The sequence below is a fragment of the Acomys minous genome, assembly GCF_964271855.1.
Source record: "Acomys minous genome assembly, chromosome: 3".
Taxonomy (NCBI): Eukaryota; Metazoa; Chordata; class Mammalia; order Rodentia; family Muridae; genus Acomys; species Acomys minous.
This window is the reverse complement of record NC_140485.1, coordinates 52,290,844-52,313,507: the sequence shown is the minus strand read 5'-3', so window position 1 is coordinate 52,313,507 and position 22,664 is coordinate 52,290,844. Positions and strand designations below refer to the sequence as shown.

General features: G+C 36.9%; 1 protein-coding gene across 1 annotated transcript in view; it reads right to left on the bottom strand.

Moving 5' to 3' along the window:
- Window positions 1-22,664, bottom strand: part of HSD17B12 (hydroxysteroid 17-beta dehydrogenase 12) — a 125,224-nt gene that overhangs the window by 64,869 nt on the left and 37,691 nt on the right. Inside the window, exons 2-3 of the mRNA XM_084777156.1 lie at window positions 12,698-12,744; window positions 10,081-10,156 (exon numbers count right to left, since the gene is read on the bottom strand). Coding sequence (XP_084633282.1) covers window positions 10,081-10,156; window positions 12,698-12,744 — 123 coding nt within the window. The remainder of the gene's footprint in view (window positions 1-10,080; window positions 10,157-12,697; window positions 12,745-22,664) is intronic.

Sequence of the window (22,664 nt, the reverse complement as noted above, 5' to 3'; positions counted from 1 at the left end):
TGTGTAAAAGGTTTTCATGGTTTTAGTAGACTCATTTCTTACGGACTAGGTTATTTAAATTATCTCAATATCTGATTCTAAGGTAATTACGTAACAAAAAACTATATTTAAAAGTAATGGAAAAAATGAGATTACCAGGACAACTGGTAATTGACAAGAACATATATAATTTCATTTTATAGTGACCCATTTCCATAAAAGTTTCAAAGTATTTTCTCTTTCTGATGAAAAATTAAGCAATACCCTTATAAAACTACTTACTACATTCTATGAACATTTCAAATATGCCTTTCTACAAAATCCTTTTAGAACAAGACCCACTGAGGCAACAACCAATAGCCTACAGGTGGGTGGAAACACCAGTTGCCCATTTAAATCGTGCCCACTCACTTCAGAGTACCTTGGTCCCACATTTCCCAACCCCCACAAAAGAAGGCCTTTTTATACAAGTCACAGAACCATCAATAATCCAATTGCAAAGACCACTCACTGTTTGACAAAAACAGGCAAACATTTTAATTAAGAGGTACGGCTAGTGTCTGGCCATGGTACAGGGCACTCCCACATGCCTCATGCCAGCTGTAGAAGAGCAACATTCAAGCAGCTGACTTAATTGGAAATGCAAACCAGCACATTCTAATTTGGCTGGGCTGACTAATTGGTAGGTATGCACATTTCCAACAAAATGCCCACCCATATTACAGACGATGCTCTCTATATGAGTAAACGACTGGTAACAAAAATTAATGAAGCTGAAATAAACTACACTTGGTGAGAATGACCACTCGGGCAGATTTACAACAGGGTCTCACATTAGCTTAGACAACTAGGACATGTGCGCCCAAATTAGAACGTAACTAAACAGCAAAGCATCTTTTTGTGCAAATTTAAGAAGCCAATGCATTCCACAAGAGCACCACAGGCAGCAACATAACCCTAAGAAACGCCCACTGGCCCCTGAATGAGGTCAAACTGCTGTAAAAAGTACAGAAGGACTGGGGCCTTCGCTTTAGAATCTGATGTAAACTAAAACATTTATAGCCTTGTAAAAACAAAAATTACTTTTATCAGAAAATCTATGAACAGTTAAAAAAAAAAGAAAGGGGGAAAGGTAGATCTATCTGCTGCCTTCTATAGAGTAAGACAAAATTACTGTTTTTCTTCCAACTGAAAAAAAATAGATAAGCAATGATTTTGACATTTGACAACAAACAGAAGGCAGGACTCCCTTAGAGAAATGAAACAAGTGGTTGAGCCTCACAGCTGTCCTCACTACAGCCTGGAGAGATTCTCCTCAGTGGTGAAGAAGAGAAACTCAGAACTTAGCATCCCTCCTGAATTGAGGAACCAGTATACAAAGTATTAAAAGTCACTACAGATATTTTATGTTTAAGAAATGAAGAAATAGAGATAATGATTTATTAAAATTATAAAATAAAAATTTATATACAGAGAAAAAATTTGTCTAGATAAAAAACTTGCAAAAACAGACTAGACACTGTAGGAAAATACATGAACGTAAATTCCTATCAGTAGTACTAGCTAAAAACAAATCAGGGGAAAAAACAGGCAAAACACTAAATATAGCATCGATGAAAACTGAAGTATGAAATAAAAAATATTTAAAGAACTAAGGTTCCATATTTTCCCAATTATTACAAAAATCATAAGCTTAACAAACTACAAGCAAGACAAACAGAAAGAAAACCACACTAAGAGGAAGAAATTACAAAAAAGCAAACTATTTACAAAGAATCTTTAAAGAAAGCAAAGGGAGTGGAAGTTTCTACACAGCCACAGTGGTAAAATGGTAAGAATGATAGATACAGGTAATATTGTTTAAGTTGTCAGAAACAAGGAAGCCAACACAAAGTACTGAAAAACCGAACCACACCCCTAGCAAGCTAGAATTTTACACCCAGATAAACCGCCTTTCAAAAAAATATAGATTTTTTACAAAACAACCTATAAAAAATACTGAAGGCAATTGAGGTAAGGGAGTGAGAGGCACAATTCCCGGGGGTTCCTTATTGAAATCATCTGTACAACTTTTCAAAAGGACCAATATTTACAACTAAACTAAATGATGAAATAATAAAAAAGCATATAGTTAATTAGAAATATAGGCAGAAAAAAAATGAAACCAAGAGCAAAGGAACATGATAAACAAAGAGTGAATTAATAAATTTTTTAACCCAGAGGGTTTAAATTCAGATTACTAGCTCCTTTAAACATAAAAGAGAATTTGAATAATTTATAGAAACTAGTTATATAGTTACTTAAAGCTAATAAAGAAAATGAGAATTATCAGACAAAGTCATTGATTCTGACGCTTTAAATGGCTTGCAATGTCAGAAAAGTCATTCTTTATAGACTTCCGTAAGTCTACTGTGTAACCCAGGCAGGCCTTGCACCCCTGGTCCTCCTGTCTTTGCTGGGATTACAAGGATAAACCATTATACTCTATCAACTGACTCTAACTTCAGTGCCACAAAGCATTTAAGTTGCAACCTGTGGAGAAATCAAATGCCATCCGTAATGTGAACTTAAATATAATTTCTATGTTGACTATAAAATACAGCACACATCATAGTTCAATAATGAACCATCTCTTTTGGTTATGATGGACAAATTCTAAAGATTAAGATTCATAAAGAAAACTCCAATTAGGATGGCAAACTCAATGTACCATGTGTATACCAGCTTATAGCAACACAACATAAAGTTATTGTTTTAAGGCAAAATTGGAAGTACTAACTAGCATACATTTATGTTAAATTTGGGTGTAAGACATTGACATTAAATAGCTTGGAACAGTTGTTGAGGAGAAAATTGACCTTTGACAATATAAATTGTTGTCCTGTCTCTTCATCCTCTACCCTGGCAAGCAAAGGCTCCTGATTTCCCAAGAACACTCCCTTTCAAAACAGTCTTAACTTTTCTAAGCTGATGTGTTGATTTCTGCCTCTTGCTGTTGAATATTTTTAAAAGTTTGTTTCTGAAGGATTTAAATCTCCATACAACAGTTGTTTCTCGCAGCTGCGTTTTCTTTTAATTCTATCGCTCTGAACTAAGCCCAGAGCCATTTCTAGTCTTGGCCTCTCTCCTGTGTGACTTACATTTTGACATAAAGCTAATTTCCTAGCAACTCTTCATGTTTTGTAAATGTCTTTACATATTTGGGCCTCAAATTAAAAATTAAAATTATTTGTTACAATACATTTTACACCAAAAAAAATGTGGTCCTTCCTAGACAGGCATCGGGTAGCACCACTGGGCAGGATACCCATTTATGCAGTTCACTCTCCATACTATTCTTTACTCTGCACTGCTGGAAGCTGCTCTAAAACAATGAGAAATGGTCAACATCCTAATCAAGGTGTAATTAATAATGAGTACAATTTGATATGCCACACTTCTGAAGATGGATAAAATATCCATGATCCTCTGCAATGGCAGGACACTGCAAATAAAATATTTCCTAAGTTATGTCTCTAAATATAGAGTAGTCTTGTTAAATGGCAACAAATTTAAAACATACTTTATAGAAGTCTCTAGAGTTTTCACTATCTTTGGCATCCACAGTAAGGCTTGTGCCCTCAGGATAGCCAGTAACCAAATCAAAGTAATTTGTTCTACATTATAGTCCACCCTGACCATGCTAATTACAATAATAAAATTTAAAAGTTAAGTGGTTCCTGCTTTCCCTATGCTCATCTAATAGCCCTAACCACATGCCAGAGGTTAAAAAATCTGAGTTCCAAGGAAGAAACATGAGAAATGGCTAAGTGGATAAAACACTATTATTTCCAGGGGCCACATTCAGTTCTCAGCATCTATAGTGTAGCTTACAAACAGCAGCAGTTACTTTCAAGTGTGGATGGTACTTCCGGACAGTCTCCATGCTATATGGAAGTTACCCAGCATCAAGTGGAGTCCAATGGGACAGGGAGGGGGCAAGAAACAGAAGAGTAGGGAGTACAGTTGCAGGGTAGGCAGGACACGGTACTGTACACTAAACACAACACATATGAAAACTTAAAAAAATAAATGAATTAAGATTTTATAGAGAAAAAGTGTGGCACAGCTCAACAGTAGAGCAGATTCTACTTGATAATGAGACCTTAGAGTTGACCCATCCTCAGCAGTAAGGGGGAGTGGTGGAGAGAAAAAACTCCAAAACACTGGGCTCCTGACTGCTTTGATGAACAGATTATGGTTACTATGTGTATCTCAAGACTAAGTCTTCAAAAGGCAGGTGTGTCTGCCTGGTTCTTCTGAAGCATGCACTATAGAGTAAAATCCTATATGAGAAATCTAACTACCCAGTTGACCATGTCGCATGCACTCTAGAGGACAGTCAAGAGTGAGTCCCACCTTCTAACAACATCCTATCATGGCATCAGACCTGTGAAGGAAGCTATCTTTTCCACACTATACGATGCACCAGCTGCACATCACCATCCCTGTGCTGGCAAAATTCTAAGTAGCAGGACTTAACCAGCATCTGAACAGTGGCTGCTTTACCACAGTTAAATGTACGGTGGTTTGTGATGCAGTGATACGGAGACAAACATAAACCAGTGTGTGGGCTTAAAGGAGATTGGTTTTGTAGAAAAGAACATATTCACTGGTTTGGTCTGTAAGACCAACGAGAACAATAGCCAAATAAGGCATAATATATCTCTATTGAGTTATTTTATTTCACATGGCAAAATTTGCATTGGCAAGTAGGAATCTACCTTCCTTCCTACCAGGACATAATTAACTAGGACATAGTTAACCAGGATCATGCCTGATGCATTCATTTAGTGTCAAATCTCAATTCAGTGTGACAAGCTCACCAGTGAAAAAAAGGGATTTCACTCCCTATACAGATCCAATGCTGAGAGACTTGTAAAGAATGAATTTTGGAGGTAGCACAGAATTATGCTTTCTGGAAAAACCAAAAACTGGCACGCTAAGAGATTTAAGAAAGAAGGTACTGCCACAGCTAAAGGTACTACAGACAAAACAAGTGGAGGCAAAATGGATGGGTCTGATTCCTAGCCTTGAACTGTATGTTCCTGGATTGCAGAGGTGATTTAAGAAATATAATTCAAGGGCATATGTATTTCCTCTCAACACCATGGGCTTCTAATTACACTAAACATAAAACATGAAGGGCTTTTATGTGGTCACTGCTGCCTATTGCTGCCTTATGTAAAGAGGCTAAATGTAATAGGACAGCAAATTAATGATACTGTTACTGTATCAGAGAATTCTGCAACTATGCTGAGGAGATGAGTTGGCAGGCAAGGGCATTGTCATCAGAGTTTGAACTCTGAAATGTGCATGGTGGAAGGAGAGCACCAACTCCCACAAGTTGTCCTCAGATTTCCTCACATATACACACCAAATTCATTAACTAATTGACATAAGAGAAAAAAGCTTTAATAGCTATAATGTAGAATTATCAAGACAGCTTGGCAGAAAGAGGTATGCCTGTCACCACACCTGATGAGAGGAGGCCACACACTGGTGGGTAAGAACTGACTCCCTACAGGTTGTTCTTGAAGCTCCATACACTTCCCACCACACATGTACACATGCACGTGCACACACACACTAAAATAGTGAATGTTTTTTAAAAGTTTTAAAACAAACTTACTTTGTGAAATTTACATTGCACTTGCACTGATTTACTAAAAAAGGGAAATGAACTTTAAAAAAAAACTTAATCTTGTTCCTCTGTTGACTGGAAACCAGGAAATTTTTCATTTGCAAAGGGTCTACAGTGGAGAGATAAAAATCATGGAATAAGAACCATCCTAAAGCTTCAACCAAGAAATAAATTACAAAACAAAAACATAACCACCCTTGTTTGAGTTTCATCAGAAGAGTTGACTGCCACAGGATCAGCTGAGCTGTAACTGCCACCAGCTCTAACTGCTATGAGCTCAGGCTGCTCTGTCACAAGGCAATGACCAGCATTTATTATCTATCTGTTCAGTTAAGTCAAGTCAGCTAAGAGCCAGTTTGCATGTCAGAATTAGGAGCTGAGATTTGAACCTGGGTTCTCTAGAAGAATAGTACCCTAAACTGCTTAGCCATCTCTCGAGCCTGTGAAATGAATTCTTAATGTTAGACTAAGAAAATCAGAATGGGGCTGGAGAGATGGCTCAGAGGTTAAGAGCACTGGCTGCTCTTCCAAAGGTCCTGAGTTTAATTCCCAGCAACCACATGGTGGCTCACAACCATCTATACTGAGATCTGGTGCCCTCTTCTGGTGTGTAGGTGTCCATGCAGGCAGAATACTGTATACATAAAAAATAAGAGAGAGAGAGAGAGAGAGAGAGAGAGAGAGAGAGAGAGAATGAATATCAGAATGGGCCAATGATTTTTATATGACTCACTTACCAGAGGACTAGGATTTGATGGTTAGCTCATATACATGGAGGGGGCTTAGTTAACCCCCTGGGCTGACTGAAAGATGGGTGCTATGACAGTCTGCATTTAATGGCATAAGGTAGAAGCATAGACCAGAAGCCTCAAGAAAATTAGAATGATGAAGTTGACTTATCATTTGCCCCTTGTGCATATACAATCCTGCTACCATTATATCCCCAGGAGGGCCCAGGGGATGCTTCCATCACTAAGGCTTCACTATCATATACTGGAGTCTTAGTATAGAGCAACACAAAACTTACCATACAAAATAACTTTTCTGTTATTCTGTTACTAGCCCTTTGTCTTCTTTGTAGCACTTAGTGCACATTGAAGCTACTTAATTATATGCCAGGGTTTTATTTGTTAAGGTTTGAATGTTTTTTTTAAAAAATCATTTGTTTTCACTGCCTCTTTCACTAGAATACAGATTACAGGAGAACAAGGATGAATCCTATTTGTTCATCACTGTATTTCAAATGCTCACCACAGAACCAAGTATACAGGCATTCAATAAAAGATATTTAAAGTGTAACCAAAGAAATACAGTGTAGTGTATGTAAACACGTTTTTGTTTTCATTCCACTTGTGTGAGGGTATGTGGTGTTTGTCTACTAGAAGAGGAACAGCCTCTTGTGGGGACATGGTCTTTGCCAACTGGTTAGAAGGGAGGTATAGACATTAAAGAACCCCAAATAAAGTAGATTTGTAAAAGCTCAAAGTCTACAGCACAGTTTGTCTTTATCAATATGTGGTCCTGGTCCCTGCATTCTCCTGGAAAAACACACTCATGAAAACATCATCCTCTCAAAAAGAAAATTCACATGTTATTTAAAGCTTATCACAGGGGTAGGAATGCAGCTCAATTGGTAGACTATTTGGCTAGCATGTACTAAGCCCTGGGTTCAACTCCTAGAACCACTTTTAACTGGGTGTGAGAATGAACAGTAATCCTACCACTCAGGAGATAGTGACAGGAGGATCAGCCGCAAGGCATCCTTAACTATTTATGGAGTACTAGGCCAGCTTGAAATACAAGAAGCTGTATCTCAAAAACTTACGATGTTTATAGATTCCCTGTAATGTATATGTATTTCATCAGCTTATAACAAGATATGCTGCTAGAACTTCTATTTAAATGCATATTTTGCACAGAAAAAAACCAAAATATTCTATTGAAAGGTCAGTTCAATAAACGTCTTTTCTTCCATGAATATATTTGAACAGAATCACACTATGCCCAATATTCATGTCACCTCAAATTGTAAGTTAACTAAATTATCAAATATCATCAATTTGTATTTCAAGACTCACTCAAATTCTACACACACTGGCACATTTCCAAAGACTGCCCTAAAGCAGCTTTCTTTACTATCAAGGAAACTGTAAATTCACTCCTACCAAGTTTTCAAGATTCAATATTACATTTGATCAAAACCTCCATTTTCTAATTATGAACCTTTATTTGTAGCTACTAGCAGTTGCTTTTGTTAAGAATGAATTTGTATATATACCAAATACATACAGCATTCCCACCACTTTGAGAGTTATTAACACATAACTAACTGCTAAGTACTACAGAATGAGACAAGACCAAGACCCAAGCACTAGGTTATATTCCTCCACTCATGTGTGTCTACCCCAGGCTCATTGATGTCACATATTAATTCAAATTCACACTTCAGCAAAAACTGCAAATCAGTCTATGTCTTGGCCTTCAGAACTGCATTTATATACCTGAAATCTTAAACATGAAAATGCCAAAAGATCTACCAAATGCTACACATTAAATGTTTGGTTTGTAAATATATGTACTCATAGTAAGGTTCAACAATGATTTGTTTTTTGAACTCCATATGCTTAATATAAGGAACCTCCAACTAAAACTGGCTTTGGGGTTAGAGTACAACCAGTTAGAGTTAGAGCACAACTTGGCCTTCTTGTGGCCCTGTGTTCCACCCTCAGCACCTGAAAACAAAGTCTAATGTACAATCTGTTCACCAAGGCTAGATAATGTGGAAAAAAGTACCAGACACACAAATCCCAGAGATCTTAGATCAGAGGAGAGGACATCTTGGAATGCTGACTGTGGGAGATGGGCATTGAAAATAACTCTTTCTCATCTAAACGGAACTCTGTTAGCTGGTTTCTCAGAAGTCACTAAAGCATGAATCGCAGTTACAAACAGGCATTATAACCAATTTAACATAAGCCACCTACAACAATTCATTCACCAGTCCTCTTTGTAGGGTCCAGGCTGTGTCTTGAGACTGGATCTTAAGCCAGGCGTGGTAGCACACGACTTTAATCCCAGCACTCGGGGAGTTTGAGGCCAGCCTGGTCTACAAAGCAAGTTTAGGACGCCAAGGCTATTAAATGGAGAAACCCTGGAGGGAGGGAGAGAGGGAGAGACAGAGAGAGAGAGAGAGAGAGAGAGAGAGAGAGAGAGAGAGAGAGACAGAGAGAGACAGAGACAGAGAGAGACAGATAGAAAGAGACAGAGAGAGAGAGACAGAGAGAGAGACAGAGAGGAGGGAGAGAGAGGAGGGAGGGAGGGAGGGAGAGAGAGAGAGAGAGAGAGAGAGAGAGAGAGAGAGAGAGAGAGAGAGAGAGAGAGAGAGACTGGATCTTAGATTCCTTGTCCAGATACCATTTCTAGCTTCAGGTTCAGCTCTTTTAAAGACACACACACATACACACACAAAAACCAAACAAACAAGTAAACAAAAATTTCAATACATATGACACAACCAGAAACCAAATTTCTTCTTACTTCTTACAAGCTTTCGAGTATTTTAAACTTAATCTTATTCATTCCAACTGAAAAGCAATTTCTGAATGAACTCAGTTATTCCAGAGCAGGCACCATAATTTTAAAAGAAATAGCCCTCCCTTTTACCTCATCATTACAGAATATGAGTAGTGGAAGTTCAGGGGAAAACACGACTCTTTCCTAGCCAGAGAGCCACCTGACTGGACCAAGTATAACCATATAAGCATCACATATCACATCAAGAAGTGTGCTCACCTTAGACAGCACACTGCTTTACCAAGGCAATGACCAGCACTTATTATCTATCTGTTCAGTTAAGTCAAGTCAGCTAAGAGCCAGTCTGCATGTCAGAGTTCAGGTACAGAACTGAGTACCACTAACAAGCATGAAAGACTGTAGCCGCTTTCCTGTCACATGCTGGTTCCTTCCTAGTGGATCTCAATCAAAGGCATCAGGCATTTAGAAACACTGAAATTTCAAATTATTTTAGTAGAACATGATAAAATAGTCAAATTAACTCTTATTTTAATTAAATGTGTAATGAAAGGATATCACAATAATTCTAAAAAATTTTCATGACTTTTTTGAAGAGTTATAAAAATTTCTAAATTAAAACAAAACAAAACATAATCTTAGCATTCACAGTCCTGACACAGGAGGATCCCAAGTTCAATGCCAATATGCTATGTAACAAGTCCAAGGCTGAACAATGAAGCTGTCTCAAAATATTTTCTTTACTGTATATGAGAAATTTAAGATGTGCTATTAGCAATATGAAAGGCAGTTTCAGCATTCACTTAACCTTAAAGGAATGTGCTACTAGGCACTGCTTGAAATACAGCTTAGATTGGCTATATTAGTTTGGTGATCAGAAAACTTACTGATGTCGCTGGAAACCTGATTCAGTTTATCCTGGGACCTGCTGATCAGAACAATCTTCATTCCATGCTTTGCTAACTGAAAACAGTAAGAGATTTGAATCACATCTCTGAAGTTTATTATAAAACATGAATTAGCTATATTCTCATTTTAAGAAAAACTCATCAGGTGACAATTCAAATACATATATTGAGCTAGTGATCCAAAATGAACATTTCCCAAAAGGGATTATGCAGAACTCTAAGCAAGCATTTAAATCTCAAGCCATTCTGGAAGGATGGTGGCTTTTTATTTTAGGCCTATCTACATGCTGTGGGCTTTTTTACATTGTTACATATCTACAACTTCTGCAATTTCAAATTTAGGATTTAGAAAGTTGTCATAGGCTAGATACATAAAGTAAGTAGCAGTGGGCCAAAAAAGAAAAGTACAGTTAAAACATCAGCAGTTCCTATATCAATCAATACAATTACATTTGTTTTGGGGACTCATGGCTAATCTTCACTGTCAACTGGACTTAGAAGTAGCAGTGGGCCAAAAAAGAAAAGTACAGTTAAAACATCAGCAGTTCCTATATCAATCAATACAATTATATTTGTTTTGGGGACTCATGGCTAATCTTCACTGTCAACTGGACTTAGAATCACCATGGAAACACACTTCTTGGTGTGTCTACTAGAATGACTCTAGCAAAGAATAACGAAGGAGGGAAGACCCACACCAAACACAGGCAGGTCATCCCATGGGCTGGGGTCTGGGATCATTACTAAAGAGCTGAGTACAAGTATTGCTAATTCTTGAATAGAGACATAAAATAATCAGCTACCTTGAAGTCTTGCAGCCATGACTTCCCTACCCTTGAACTATAAGACAAATTAAACCTTCTTTGGGTTGCTTTTGTCTTGTAACATCAGCCTTAAAATTAAGAGGCAGCCAAGGAAAAGTACATTGACTACAGTTAATGAATAAATTAATAAATAATTTCTTGAAGAGAATCTTCTATAAGCATATGTACACAACATTATGTAATGTTGTACAGAGTAAAAAAGCATTCACAGCAATGTGGTCCTGTTATAGAGACACATAAATACAGAGAGAAAGAACACTAATAGGCTTAAAACTTTGTACTGAACTACCAGACAATTGACAAATGAGCAACATTCTGGGTGATGTGAAGTACAAGTGATTCAGTCAACTAATTCCAACTTATAAATCCTAAAGTCAGCTTTTATTAAGTAACAAGTAATATTGCAAACGAGGCTGTGGAAGATCATTTTTTATAAAAATAACAAGGCCTGGTAATTTGCTAAATTAATCTGCTATAAAAACACTAAAGAATCCATTAGCTCATATTGATACTTTAAGGGGAAAAAAACCACATTAACAAAGGAGGAGTGACAAGAAAAGCTATTTATAGAAAAACACCAACCAGGCATTGTAACTCATGGCTGTAATTCTAGAGGCAGGACGGCCATGAGCTTGAGGTCAGTCTGAGCTACACAGTTTTAGATACAGACTAGTTTAGGGCAGAGAGGAAGAGATACATTAGAAAATCATTAAACTATTTATTATGGTAAACAAATTCAGGCAAAATGGTCAATGAGTGTGAAAAACAATGAACTAAAAATTAGCTAGAAAATAGGGTACACTAAAATCTATAAAAATATCTTTAAAAACCTATAAAAAATAGTCCCAAAGTATCATGTCACATATTGTCTATTACTCTCATACTGAAGAATTATAATAAATAACATCTTAATTAATTGTTTGCCTTTACATCATAAACAATAGGACACATGGTGTGTTGTGCCTCTGGATATGATGAAGCCAGGAAGATTAATACCATTTTTATTGACATTTCTGTTAAAAAAAAATGTTTTCCCTGAATCTAATCATAAGACAAATTCAATTTTGTATGCAAAACAACTAACTGGCATACATTTCTCAAAGTGTCACTTTTATAAGGAGCTGAAACAATGTTTCTCAGTAGTCGAGCCCCTCCAGAGCATAGTGACTGGGGTCAGCAGGATGGCTCAATGGGTAAAAGTACTTTTGCCACCAAGCCTATTTACTTTAATTTAATCCCTAGGACCTACATGTTACATTGAAAACTTGGCTATCCCAAGTTGTCCTCTGACCTTCACCTGTATGTTGTAGTGTGCATGCATCTACAAACACACATACACAAATAAGTAAATGTGGGCTAGAGAAATGGCTCAGAATTTAAGGATGTTCTGTTCTTGCAGAGGACCCAAATTCAGTTCCCAGCACCAAAACAGGCTCACAACTCCCTGTAACTCCAGCTCCAGGGGATTCAATCCCTTTTTCTGGCTTCCTGTGTGGTACAAACACACACACACACACACACACACACACACACACACACACACACACACATCTATAAAAATATGTAACCAGGAGGAAGAGGATCTCTGTTGAGTTTAATGCCAACCTGGTCTACATAGAGAGTTCCAGGCTAGCCAGGGCTACATAGTGAGACCCTGTGTAAAAATAAGTAAACAAAACAAAATAAATGTAATAAAATTTGAATCAAAACTACTATTATATGAGATTATACTATTTGTCTTATATTTTAAAAAGATCATGGAAATCACCTACCTCTTCTGCATATGACTTTCCAATTCCATCAGTGCCACCTGTAACAACTGAGAAAGAAGAGGAATAGTTATATGATAATATTGATTTACATTAAGAATTTTAGACTTACCAAGATAGGAAAGATGTTTTCTTCAAGGCTGCCAAATACAAATATCCAAAATACTAAGAATGTAACATTTATATAATTCCTAAATGTTTCATGGTTCTTGCTGTAGGTAGTTTATTGTATATATGTGTAATATAAATGTATATGTAAAGAATAAAAAATACTTAAATATAAAAAAGATATTTTTAGGTCTAAATAGATGTTTTAAGTTGATAATGATGAGATATGATATTGATTTACATTCAGAATTTTAGGCTCACAAAGAAGATGTTTTCTTTAAGGATGCCAAATACAAATAGCCAAAATACTATGAATGTTTTATATATATATATATATATATATATATATATATATATATATATATATTCCTTATTGTTTCGTGGTTCTTCTTGCGGTAGGTAGTTTATTGTATATAAGTGTAATAATATAAATGCATATGTAAAAATATTTAATAAAAAATGTTACATTAAAATAAAAAATAAAAAGCAAAAAATGAACAAACAAACAAATAAAAGAACTGTAACAACTACACCGCCAGGTGGTGGTAAAGCACATCTTTAGTCCCAACACTCGGGAGGCAGAGGCAGGTAGATCTCTGAGTTGGTGGCCAGCCTGGTCTACACAGTGAGTTCCAGGTCAGCCAAGCATGGAGAAACTCTATCTCAAAAAAACCAAAAAGAGAACTACAACAAAAACATGGTCCAGCTAGGGACAATCAGTGATACCCAAGAACACTAGTACAGTATTTGATGTGAAAGAGCATTATCCAGGACTAGGAATGCAGCTTAGTGGTAGAACACAGGGCTTCCCATGCACGAGGCCCTAGGTTCAATTTCCAGTGAAATAAACAAATACATAAATAAGCAACACCAATATTCAAACTACCCACCACAACATGTCAAATTGAAAAACCTAAAATCTCAAGTGTTGGCAAGGATGTAAAGAAACTGAAACTCTTATAACTTACCAGTAGTACCAGACTGAAACAACGGTTTGGGAAAACTATTTGTCAATATATTTAGAACTAAAGAGATATTTGCCTTACGTGCCAGCAATCCTCAAGAGAAGAGTAACTTAAGTCTGTTAGAGGATTGATATCTGCCATGTCCCAGGTTAACTAAGGCTATTCTAAAATATAACAAGTCTCAGTGTCTTAATTGATTGCCAGCCGGACATACTGATAATACAGATAATTAAAAACAACAAGTGGCGCAGGTATCCACTCTTAAAAATCATATTTTGTCATAGTCTGAAAGAGGGTAATAGCTCCCAGAAAGCATCCATGAGCCAGAGCAAAGATGGCTACATACACGTGGCCGATTGGGGAGGCAGAACTAGGAGGCTGATAGTCTTCTAAACTGGCCTGAAAAATGGAGTTAAAATAATAAAATAAAAACTACTATGGTCCCTCTCCAAAGCACCATGACAGAAGGCTCCTGGACCTTTTTTGGCTTTGTTTTGATGTTTATGAATTTGTTTGCAATGGGCTTAGTCATAGTCACACTTCTCCTTACACTCTCTTAAAAAGTTCAGGGAGAAAGGCAGGAAGCCGAGAGTTTCTGGCAACTAAAAGAGAAGGAACTGAAGTCTTCTCCATAAAGTTGATAGCAGCTGGAATTCAAAGCTCCTTAGCAGCAAAGTGTTTATCAGGGCTTTCTGGAAAAGGTCCACAAGAAAGAACTAGAAATAACTAAATTCGAAGAAATGGTAGATAGGGCTTCACTAACTGAAGCCTAAATTGGCCCAACAGACCCAAGGCTTAGACTTTTCTTGTTCCCTTGCTTGATTTTTGCTGAGATTTCTAAAGATTTTGACTAGCCCTAATCCCAAAAGAATGGAGACAAAGAACCCTTGAGTTCCAACCTTGTCTCCACAGGGTGTGAGCCCCTGCTGATATGATGTTACTTGCAGAGAATGCAATGGATTATATGTACTTATTGATCTAAAGGATGGATACACATCAATCTGAAGTTTATGTAAAGAAATGTGATGTAGCTGCTCTATAAAAGGCCAGTCAATCTCCTTAGAAGTATGTAAATATCTCCACAGGAGATATGGTGCCAAAGGGTAAATAGGCTTAAGAAATATATTTTGTTGGACAAAGTAAGGACCAAGGTTAAAAGGGGAGACAGATGCGTAAGCTGCATGCCTCCCATCGAGAAGGGGTGGGATGAAAACACCCCAAACAAATGCAAAAAGCCAGGTACAAGATACCTACAATATACATAAACCCTAAAATAAAATGAGTTTATATAAAGTTTATTTAAAGCTTAATGCCTTTTTCCTCTGCTCAGGGCAACCAGCTTGTTTCTAAAACGGGAAGCATTTTCTCAGGAAACAGGCAGTGGCCTGACCTATACATCAGGTACCACAGAGCCTAGAGAAGGACATTTAGAACTATACAATCTTGTTTTGATTTCAATATGATGATAATTGTATATTCATTGTTAATGGTGATGTTATATTTCATCTTTAAAAGAGGTCAAAATGAAACAGACCTGGATAAAAGAGAGATCGATAACTTAAATGAGTCTATGTTTACATGAAGTCAAACTGCAAAACAAATAGTTAACTTATATTGCTAATCCCACTACAAGGGAATAGCTTTGAGATTGGCTGAAAAATAAATGAAGATTTACAGATGTCTTTCTCTGCTCAGACAAAGAGCCAAGAACTAGCCTTAATTGTTCTGTGCATCCTGCACACTTCATACATTTATAGTATTAGGACTGCATAATGCTTGTGAGAAGTTATGTTTTCAGAATAAAAGAACTGGACACTGACGCGGCATCAGACCTGACAGAATTCATTCCTTCAGCATGCTGACACAATGACATCCTGAATACATCATGTTTCAGCCCCAAATGCTTTGGTTGCTGTTTCTCATCAGAAAAGGACAACTTCACAAAAGGTTCCTGATCCAAATTGGTCCAGCATTTCAGACTGTCTTACACAGGACTTATATTAAGCCTAGAATTTCTCAACATTTAAAGGCTGAACCACAAATACTATTACTAGCTTGTTTAACCATTCTCTTCCAAATTCATTTGGGCCCCTATACAGGTGTTCTTTGCCCCAAATCAGCCTGAGGAAACTTTAACAGAAAGACGCCCCATTTCCCTTAAGGAGGGTAAGGTAGGTGTTTGGTTGTTTTCTTGGGCTATAGATGTATATTGTCATTGAGGGGTATGGAGATAGGGGTTGAGAAGAAAGAAAGGGGAGTATAGAAATATATAGGGATGATAGAACAAAAAGTAGATTATTGAATCTATTCCTCGACTTAAGGCTTTAACTGTTACTCACAAATAAGGTTAACTTTAATTCATTGATATAAAATTTTGTATACTGATACACAATAAGTTTAATTTTGATACACTGAAATAGAATTAAAACTTAATATTATTCGTTATACATTATAATTCTACTCTAATATGAGGTACTGTACACATACAACTCAATTACTACCCTGTTTACTTTCAATACTGTGATAGTGCTATTGCAGGCTGTTTAGAATCATTAAGTGATACAAGTCAACTGTTAGTTGATCAAACTCATGGTCACATGAAGTACAAGAATGCACATCTTAGGTTTAGCAGATAGGTATGACCCTACAGACAGATAAGGTAGAACAGCCAGAGATGGACTTCAAAAATCTCAGACTTACAGAGTATGGCATTTAAAAATGTTCTTTATTATTTTAAGGATTCTTTGACAATAAAACAGGTTAACTCCTGACAACACCCAGCCTACCTCAAAGAAAATGATGAGCATTGAAGAACCTCCTTGTGGAGATGGCTTCAAGTGTGGCAAAACAGCTACAGGACAAAAGATGTCTTCATTTCTCCCAAAGACAGAGTTCTGCCTAAAAATGGGCAAACTTGGATGCAGGCAGAGTTGATGGCCAGACTCTGCCAAGACAGGGTAAGCAAGTCCCCAATGGTTCCTGCTTCACAAATATGTCTGTCAGATACACTGGGCCAGAAAGCTAAAGATGATGCTCCAACATTATAGAGTTTTGGGTGACCTGTCAGGCAGTAAACTGTCTCTGTCGTTTTTTTCATTTTGGAAGCTGCCAACCCGCACTACCTGTTTACTCAGTTAGTTAAATGTATTCCTTCTCAAGTCTCTGATATGGTCGAAGACCAGATAGTTTTAAAATTAAGCTTAGTTGTTCAGGAGTTAAGAAAATACTTTGAGATCTAGATAAATATTTTAAGTTGATAGATATAAATAAGCTTTAATAGATGTTGATTTAGATTCAAAAGTTTAGACTCACCAAGATAAAATAGATAATATTTTCTACAAGGTTGCATTAGACATTATGTATGTAAGTCTTAACTATTGGTTTTTATAATTTTTCATAATTGTTCTTACTGTATATATTTTTTAAAGGCCTTCTATTTAAACTGAAAAGGGGAATTGTTAGAGGATTGATATCTGCCCTGCCCCAGGTTAACTAAGGCTATTTTAAAATATAACAAGTGTCAGTGTCTTAATTGATTGCTAGCCAGACATACTGATAATACAGATAATTAAAAACAAGAGAAGTCTACAAAAAGATGTTCATGGTAGCTTTACTAGTGTTTGTCTTATATGCTGGTAAAGGCTAACTATTAATCTATAGAAGAATGAATAAGTAAACTGAGGTATAGACATAGAATGTATAATTAATAGCAGTAAAATGAACTGTGACACAACACATAACATTAAGCTAAATGAAGACATTCGTTTCCTAGTACTACTCAAAGAAATAGACATTTATGAAGTGCCTGCTCAGCTACCATCTTTCTAGAGGCTTTAGAAAAATGGAGAAAATAAAAAAAAGGGACACCATTTTGGAACTTTCTTGCCTTCCTCTTGTGTTGATGCTCAGTAGATTTCCTGTCTCAGTATAACAGTAGAGTTGGCAGTATCTTCCCAAAGAAAAATTCAAGTATCAGGAACAAAAAATACTTGATAAACATTTTTAAAATACATTTTTAAGTTTTCAGATAGCTTTAGATGCACAATTTTTAAAAAGTGAAGTTAGTACAAAGATCTATCCTTAATCCCAGTACTCCTGTTAACACTCCACATGACTACAGTACACTTGTCACAATTCATAGACCAATAAAGCAGCATCTATACTCTGTACTTCAGTCAGATTTCCTTACTTGTCACTGAATGTCTTTTTTTTCTGTCTTAGTATATCGTCTAGAATAAAATTATACTTCCTTTATATGTTCTTTATGTCACGATGAAAATGATTTTAGTTTGCATTATCTTTTCTTTCATTAATTAAAAAAAGTTGTGTATGGGTGTGAGGGGGTGACAAAGAAAATGGAAGTGGAGAGACTCTCTTAGGTACCTCAGCTCTATAATAATCCGTTATACATAATGGCCAGACAATTGGGGGCTTGTTTTATAGGACAAATCCTTAGAAATATAATACTTTTTAAATGTCCTGTTTTGCTTTAAGGCTGCAGCTGTATATAAGTTTCAAGTTTCATATTTTTATATAAAATAACTCTGTGATTCTCACTGTAAACATCTGACCATACTTACTGTAGGACAGTTACACTCTACTGTTAAACTTAGGAAGCTAACCAAAACATCATCTTAAATCAAGATTTTTTTTTGTTAAACTTTTTTACTGTTAAATTTTCAGTCATATGCAGGTATTACCTTTCCAAAAAACAAAGGTCTTTACTAATATGCATACAAAGTTAGCAAAACTGGGCCAGCAAGTTCCACTTTCTTCTACTCCAGTTTCCCAGGAGGCAGTACTTCCCAAATTACTTAACATCTTTTTCTAACTTAAGATCTTCTTAAAATGAATCATTCTTTTCTAAATATAATGTAATAAATGTTATCTGCTCAGTATTTATTTGCTTTCTATTTTAAAAGTGCATTAGTATCTACTAACAGATTAGTGACAGATAGACACAGAGATAGAATAGAGACTGACCTGAAAACACTCAAGATCATCTCTTGGTTTCTTATTGGCTTTGCTTGTTTCCTTTCTTTCTTTCTTTCTTTCTTTCTTTCTTTCTTCTGCTTATTTCTTAAAATACACACACACACACACACACACACACACACACACACACACACACACACACACCAAAAACTAAGCACTCAAAGCTAAAATGAAATGAAAAGATGCAATACATAAAAACTACACTGAGGACCCATCTTTCATGTATACCCCGAGTCAGGGCCTGCTAGCTGCCTTCCTTATCAAACATGTTTCCTTCCCTTCCTTTTTTGCGGGGGAAAATTGCCTTTACTCAGATATAATAATGGTGCACACTTATTTTTTATGATTCCAAGTGCGGGATCGGAATGGTCTCGTCAGAGAACGGGTGATGTTAATCCACTCGAAGACCAACCGCCTCGTGCGGGAGCTTGATTGTTGCCAGATGAAAAGATCCCATGAACAGACTTTGGGAGGAGATATATAAATGAGCCCAGAACTGGAGGCAGGGTTTTTGGAGACTTCGGGTAGTTTTGGCTGTTCATCGGTCCGCTTCGAGACGCTCCTAGAGAAAACCGCTCGAGGGAAGGCTTTGGGGCTCCAGCTCCTGCTAAGGTTCTGGGTTCTGGTTACTCCAGGTTCCAGCAGAAGAAATCCTGCTGATCACACCAGTTCCGTGGAACTGATATCCTTATGGTTTTGTTATTGTGTTCCTTAATCCTCTTTTCCTATTTTTTTGGTTAGTCAGGTTATAAGTGATGTACGCTTGGTTAATAAGTTATAATAAAATATATTGGCTAAGAAAATTGAGCAAAAAAAAAATGGTAATTTGAGCTGGAAAGACAGCTCAGTAGTTAAGAGCATTTGTGGCTCTTGCAGACAATCCTGAATTTGGTCTCAGCGCCAACATGATAATTTATAAACCATCTATAATTCCAGTTCCAGGGAACCTAATGCCTTTTTCTGACCTCAATGGGCACCAGGCATATATACACACATTCATGCAGGCAAAACACTCATATATAACTAAATGTTTTTAAAAATTATTTTGATGAGATGATTCACAGGCTTTGTTGAAGAATGGATGATGGATAGATGAATGAATGAATGAATGAGATTCTGAATGGAAAGTTGGCCTCTTGTCACAAGACTTACTGCTTTATTCATTCCTTATTTGGAAATAACACACAGTCCATACACTTCAGCTACTCTCAATATCACACAAGACTCAATCATCTAAAATGAGATCTTTAAAAAATATAACTGCAAGACACTTAACTTTTTTTATAATGAGCCTGTTAGACACATGCTTTCAAAGAAATCTACCATTCTTCTTGAAAAGAGCTGGTTTTCAATGCAGGGAACAACCACTTGGCTCTTGGTGTCAGGGATGATCTGCAGTGACCCAGTCAAACAGGATTAGAAGGAGGAAAGCAGCCACTTTAGATTAGTAAAGGATTCCAAATTCACAATTCTCACTCCTAAGATTTGCTTCTTGGGCTAACAGTAGGTGTCCTTAGATGCCATTTTGTTATAGAGGAAGGGGATACATTTAGACAGCTTTCTACAGCATACACACAAAAAGCTACCTTGTGGGTTGGGGAAGTACAAAGGATGGCCATGAGTAGAATGAGGTGAGAAAGAATGAAGGAAATGGGGAAAGGGGATTTTTTTTTTAAAGGCTTGAATCTGTACAAATAAATATAACACCAGAATCCATATTTGCAAGCGTTTGAGAAGATGAGAACTGACAACTACAAAGAATATCCCAACTTGGCATGCAGAAGTGTTGCGCTTGTTACATATTATATAAAATACTGGCAACTGACCAGGGCTCTACTTCCAGATTTTATACAGTCAACAAAAAGTACTTTAGTTTGTGTAGGTTAAAAATATTCTACTCTTTTTGTCCTCAACTTGCTAGGAACAGATATTTTTAGTAAGAGCCCAATCAACCTTATCAAAATCAAACATCAAAAATAGACTAGAGGAGCACTGGAAGCAAACAAGCTATTTTTAGCTCTTCCATCTCTTCCCTGCTTCTGCCCACTAACTCTTGACTGCAGAGCCCATGCATATGAGCTTAGTTATTCCAAGCAGGCGCCTTTTGTGACTCCCTCCTCCCCTTGCAACACCTGAATGCAGAAAACACTTGATTGATTAAAGATTAATACTGCCACAAACCATGACAGCTGCCTTTCCCCGGTGCTTGGGGCAGTGGGAGGGACAGAAAATGACAGAAAGCTTGCATCAGTATTCCTCCTGGGGATCTATTGCATGGGAAGAAAATTGCTATTTCAATTCCCTTTTGTTGCTAAAAATAGCAGTCTCCATTGATTCAAGCAAACAGTCTACAGGCTTAGCAGAACTGAATTTAGAAAGCACTGAAGTCCCTCAGAGCAAATGCTAACAGAGTCTAACATATGCCAGCTCATATTTAACAAAGAACAAAGAAGAGAAGTATGCAGGGTGCAAGTTCATAAAACACCAGTAACTTCCTCCATTTTTATTTAAAGGGAATAGTAAAAGTGACACAAAATAAGAATAGGCAGGAAAAACTTTTTCTTCTAGTCATAATTTATTTAAAAATTATTTTTTAGAAAAGCTAAATTTATGAATAAACCTAGACACATGACCATTTCTCATAAAGTTTGGGGTCATATACATTTTTTCCTCACTATAGAGTATGGACGCCCACTTTATCACAGTCCTATAACAGTATAGGACCATGTCTCTCAGGCAGTTCCTTCAGGTTCCCACAAACCTCTGCCTGATAAGATAATGTAGGAAGCTATAGCGTGTCACTTTTTTTGTTTGGTTGGGGCTTTTTGTTTTGTTTTGGGTTTGGTTTTTTGAGACAGGGTTTCTCTGTGTAGCCTTGGCTGTCCTGGACTCACTTTGTAGAGCAGACTAGCCTTGAATTCATAGCAATCTGCCTGCCTCTGCCTCCCTGAGTGCGCAGGTCACTATAAGAACACAAACTCAAACATGCGAACAGAAAATACCCGAGCACCTAGCACTAACCTATGGGTTAGGAATAGAAACAAGGAGAACTGAAAAGCAGGGTCTCCTTACAGATGAATTCCCTAGCCAGCTCTCACACAAAGGTGCCTGATTTTGTCATGGCGTGGTTAAATGAAGTCCTTTCTAAGCAATGATTCCTTTCAGCTAATGCCATGAGCTCTTTTAAAATGCAAGTATCATACAAGAATTAAAAGGCTATCAATCCTCATGAAGCCATGTAACTTCATAAAGCCAAACTGCTCACCATAGCTTTCCTTACCCAAAATGTGAGAGGAGTGCAGAGGAGGTTGCAGAGAGCAGGGCTCTGAATGGTCACTACCTTTATGTCACAGGATTATAAAGACACCATACAGAAAGGCTTAGGCTTTTGTTATTTTAATACAAATTCAATAAAATACATCATTAAGCTCATGAACAATAAGGTCAGGTTCCAAACCCCAACTCTGCCCATTTCTACTGTTTTTCTTTATTTGTAAAGTTAACATTGTCTGTCTCACAGAATCCTGGTAAAGATTCAACAACTACTGAGTAACACCATAGTAGACTAGGAAAATATTAAACAGTGCAATGTAGATCATGTGTTTGTCAAAGTATCTGGATACAGTAAGTTCTCAATAACTTAGCAATGAGATGAGAAGTATTAAAAGAGGAGAAAGATACAAAGGAAAATTACTATTAATATTCCTTTTCTCAAAGGAAATTGCAATTAATATTGCTTCATAGTGCCTTAAGTTAGAAGTAAAACTTCAATCATGTATCATTCACTTTACACTACTCCATACTATGGAGTCTGTTATTTGGATTGCTCTCATGGCAAGAACAGGCCTTTTACATAGGCTGGAGTTTCCTGAGTACCTAACATGTGCCAAAAAGCAGCAAAC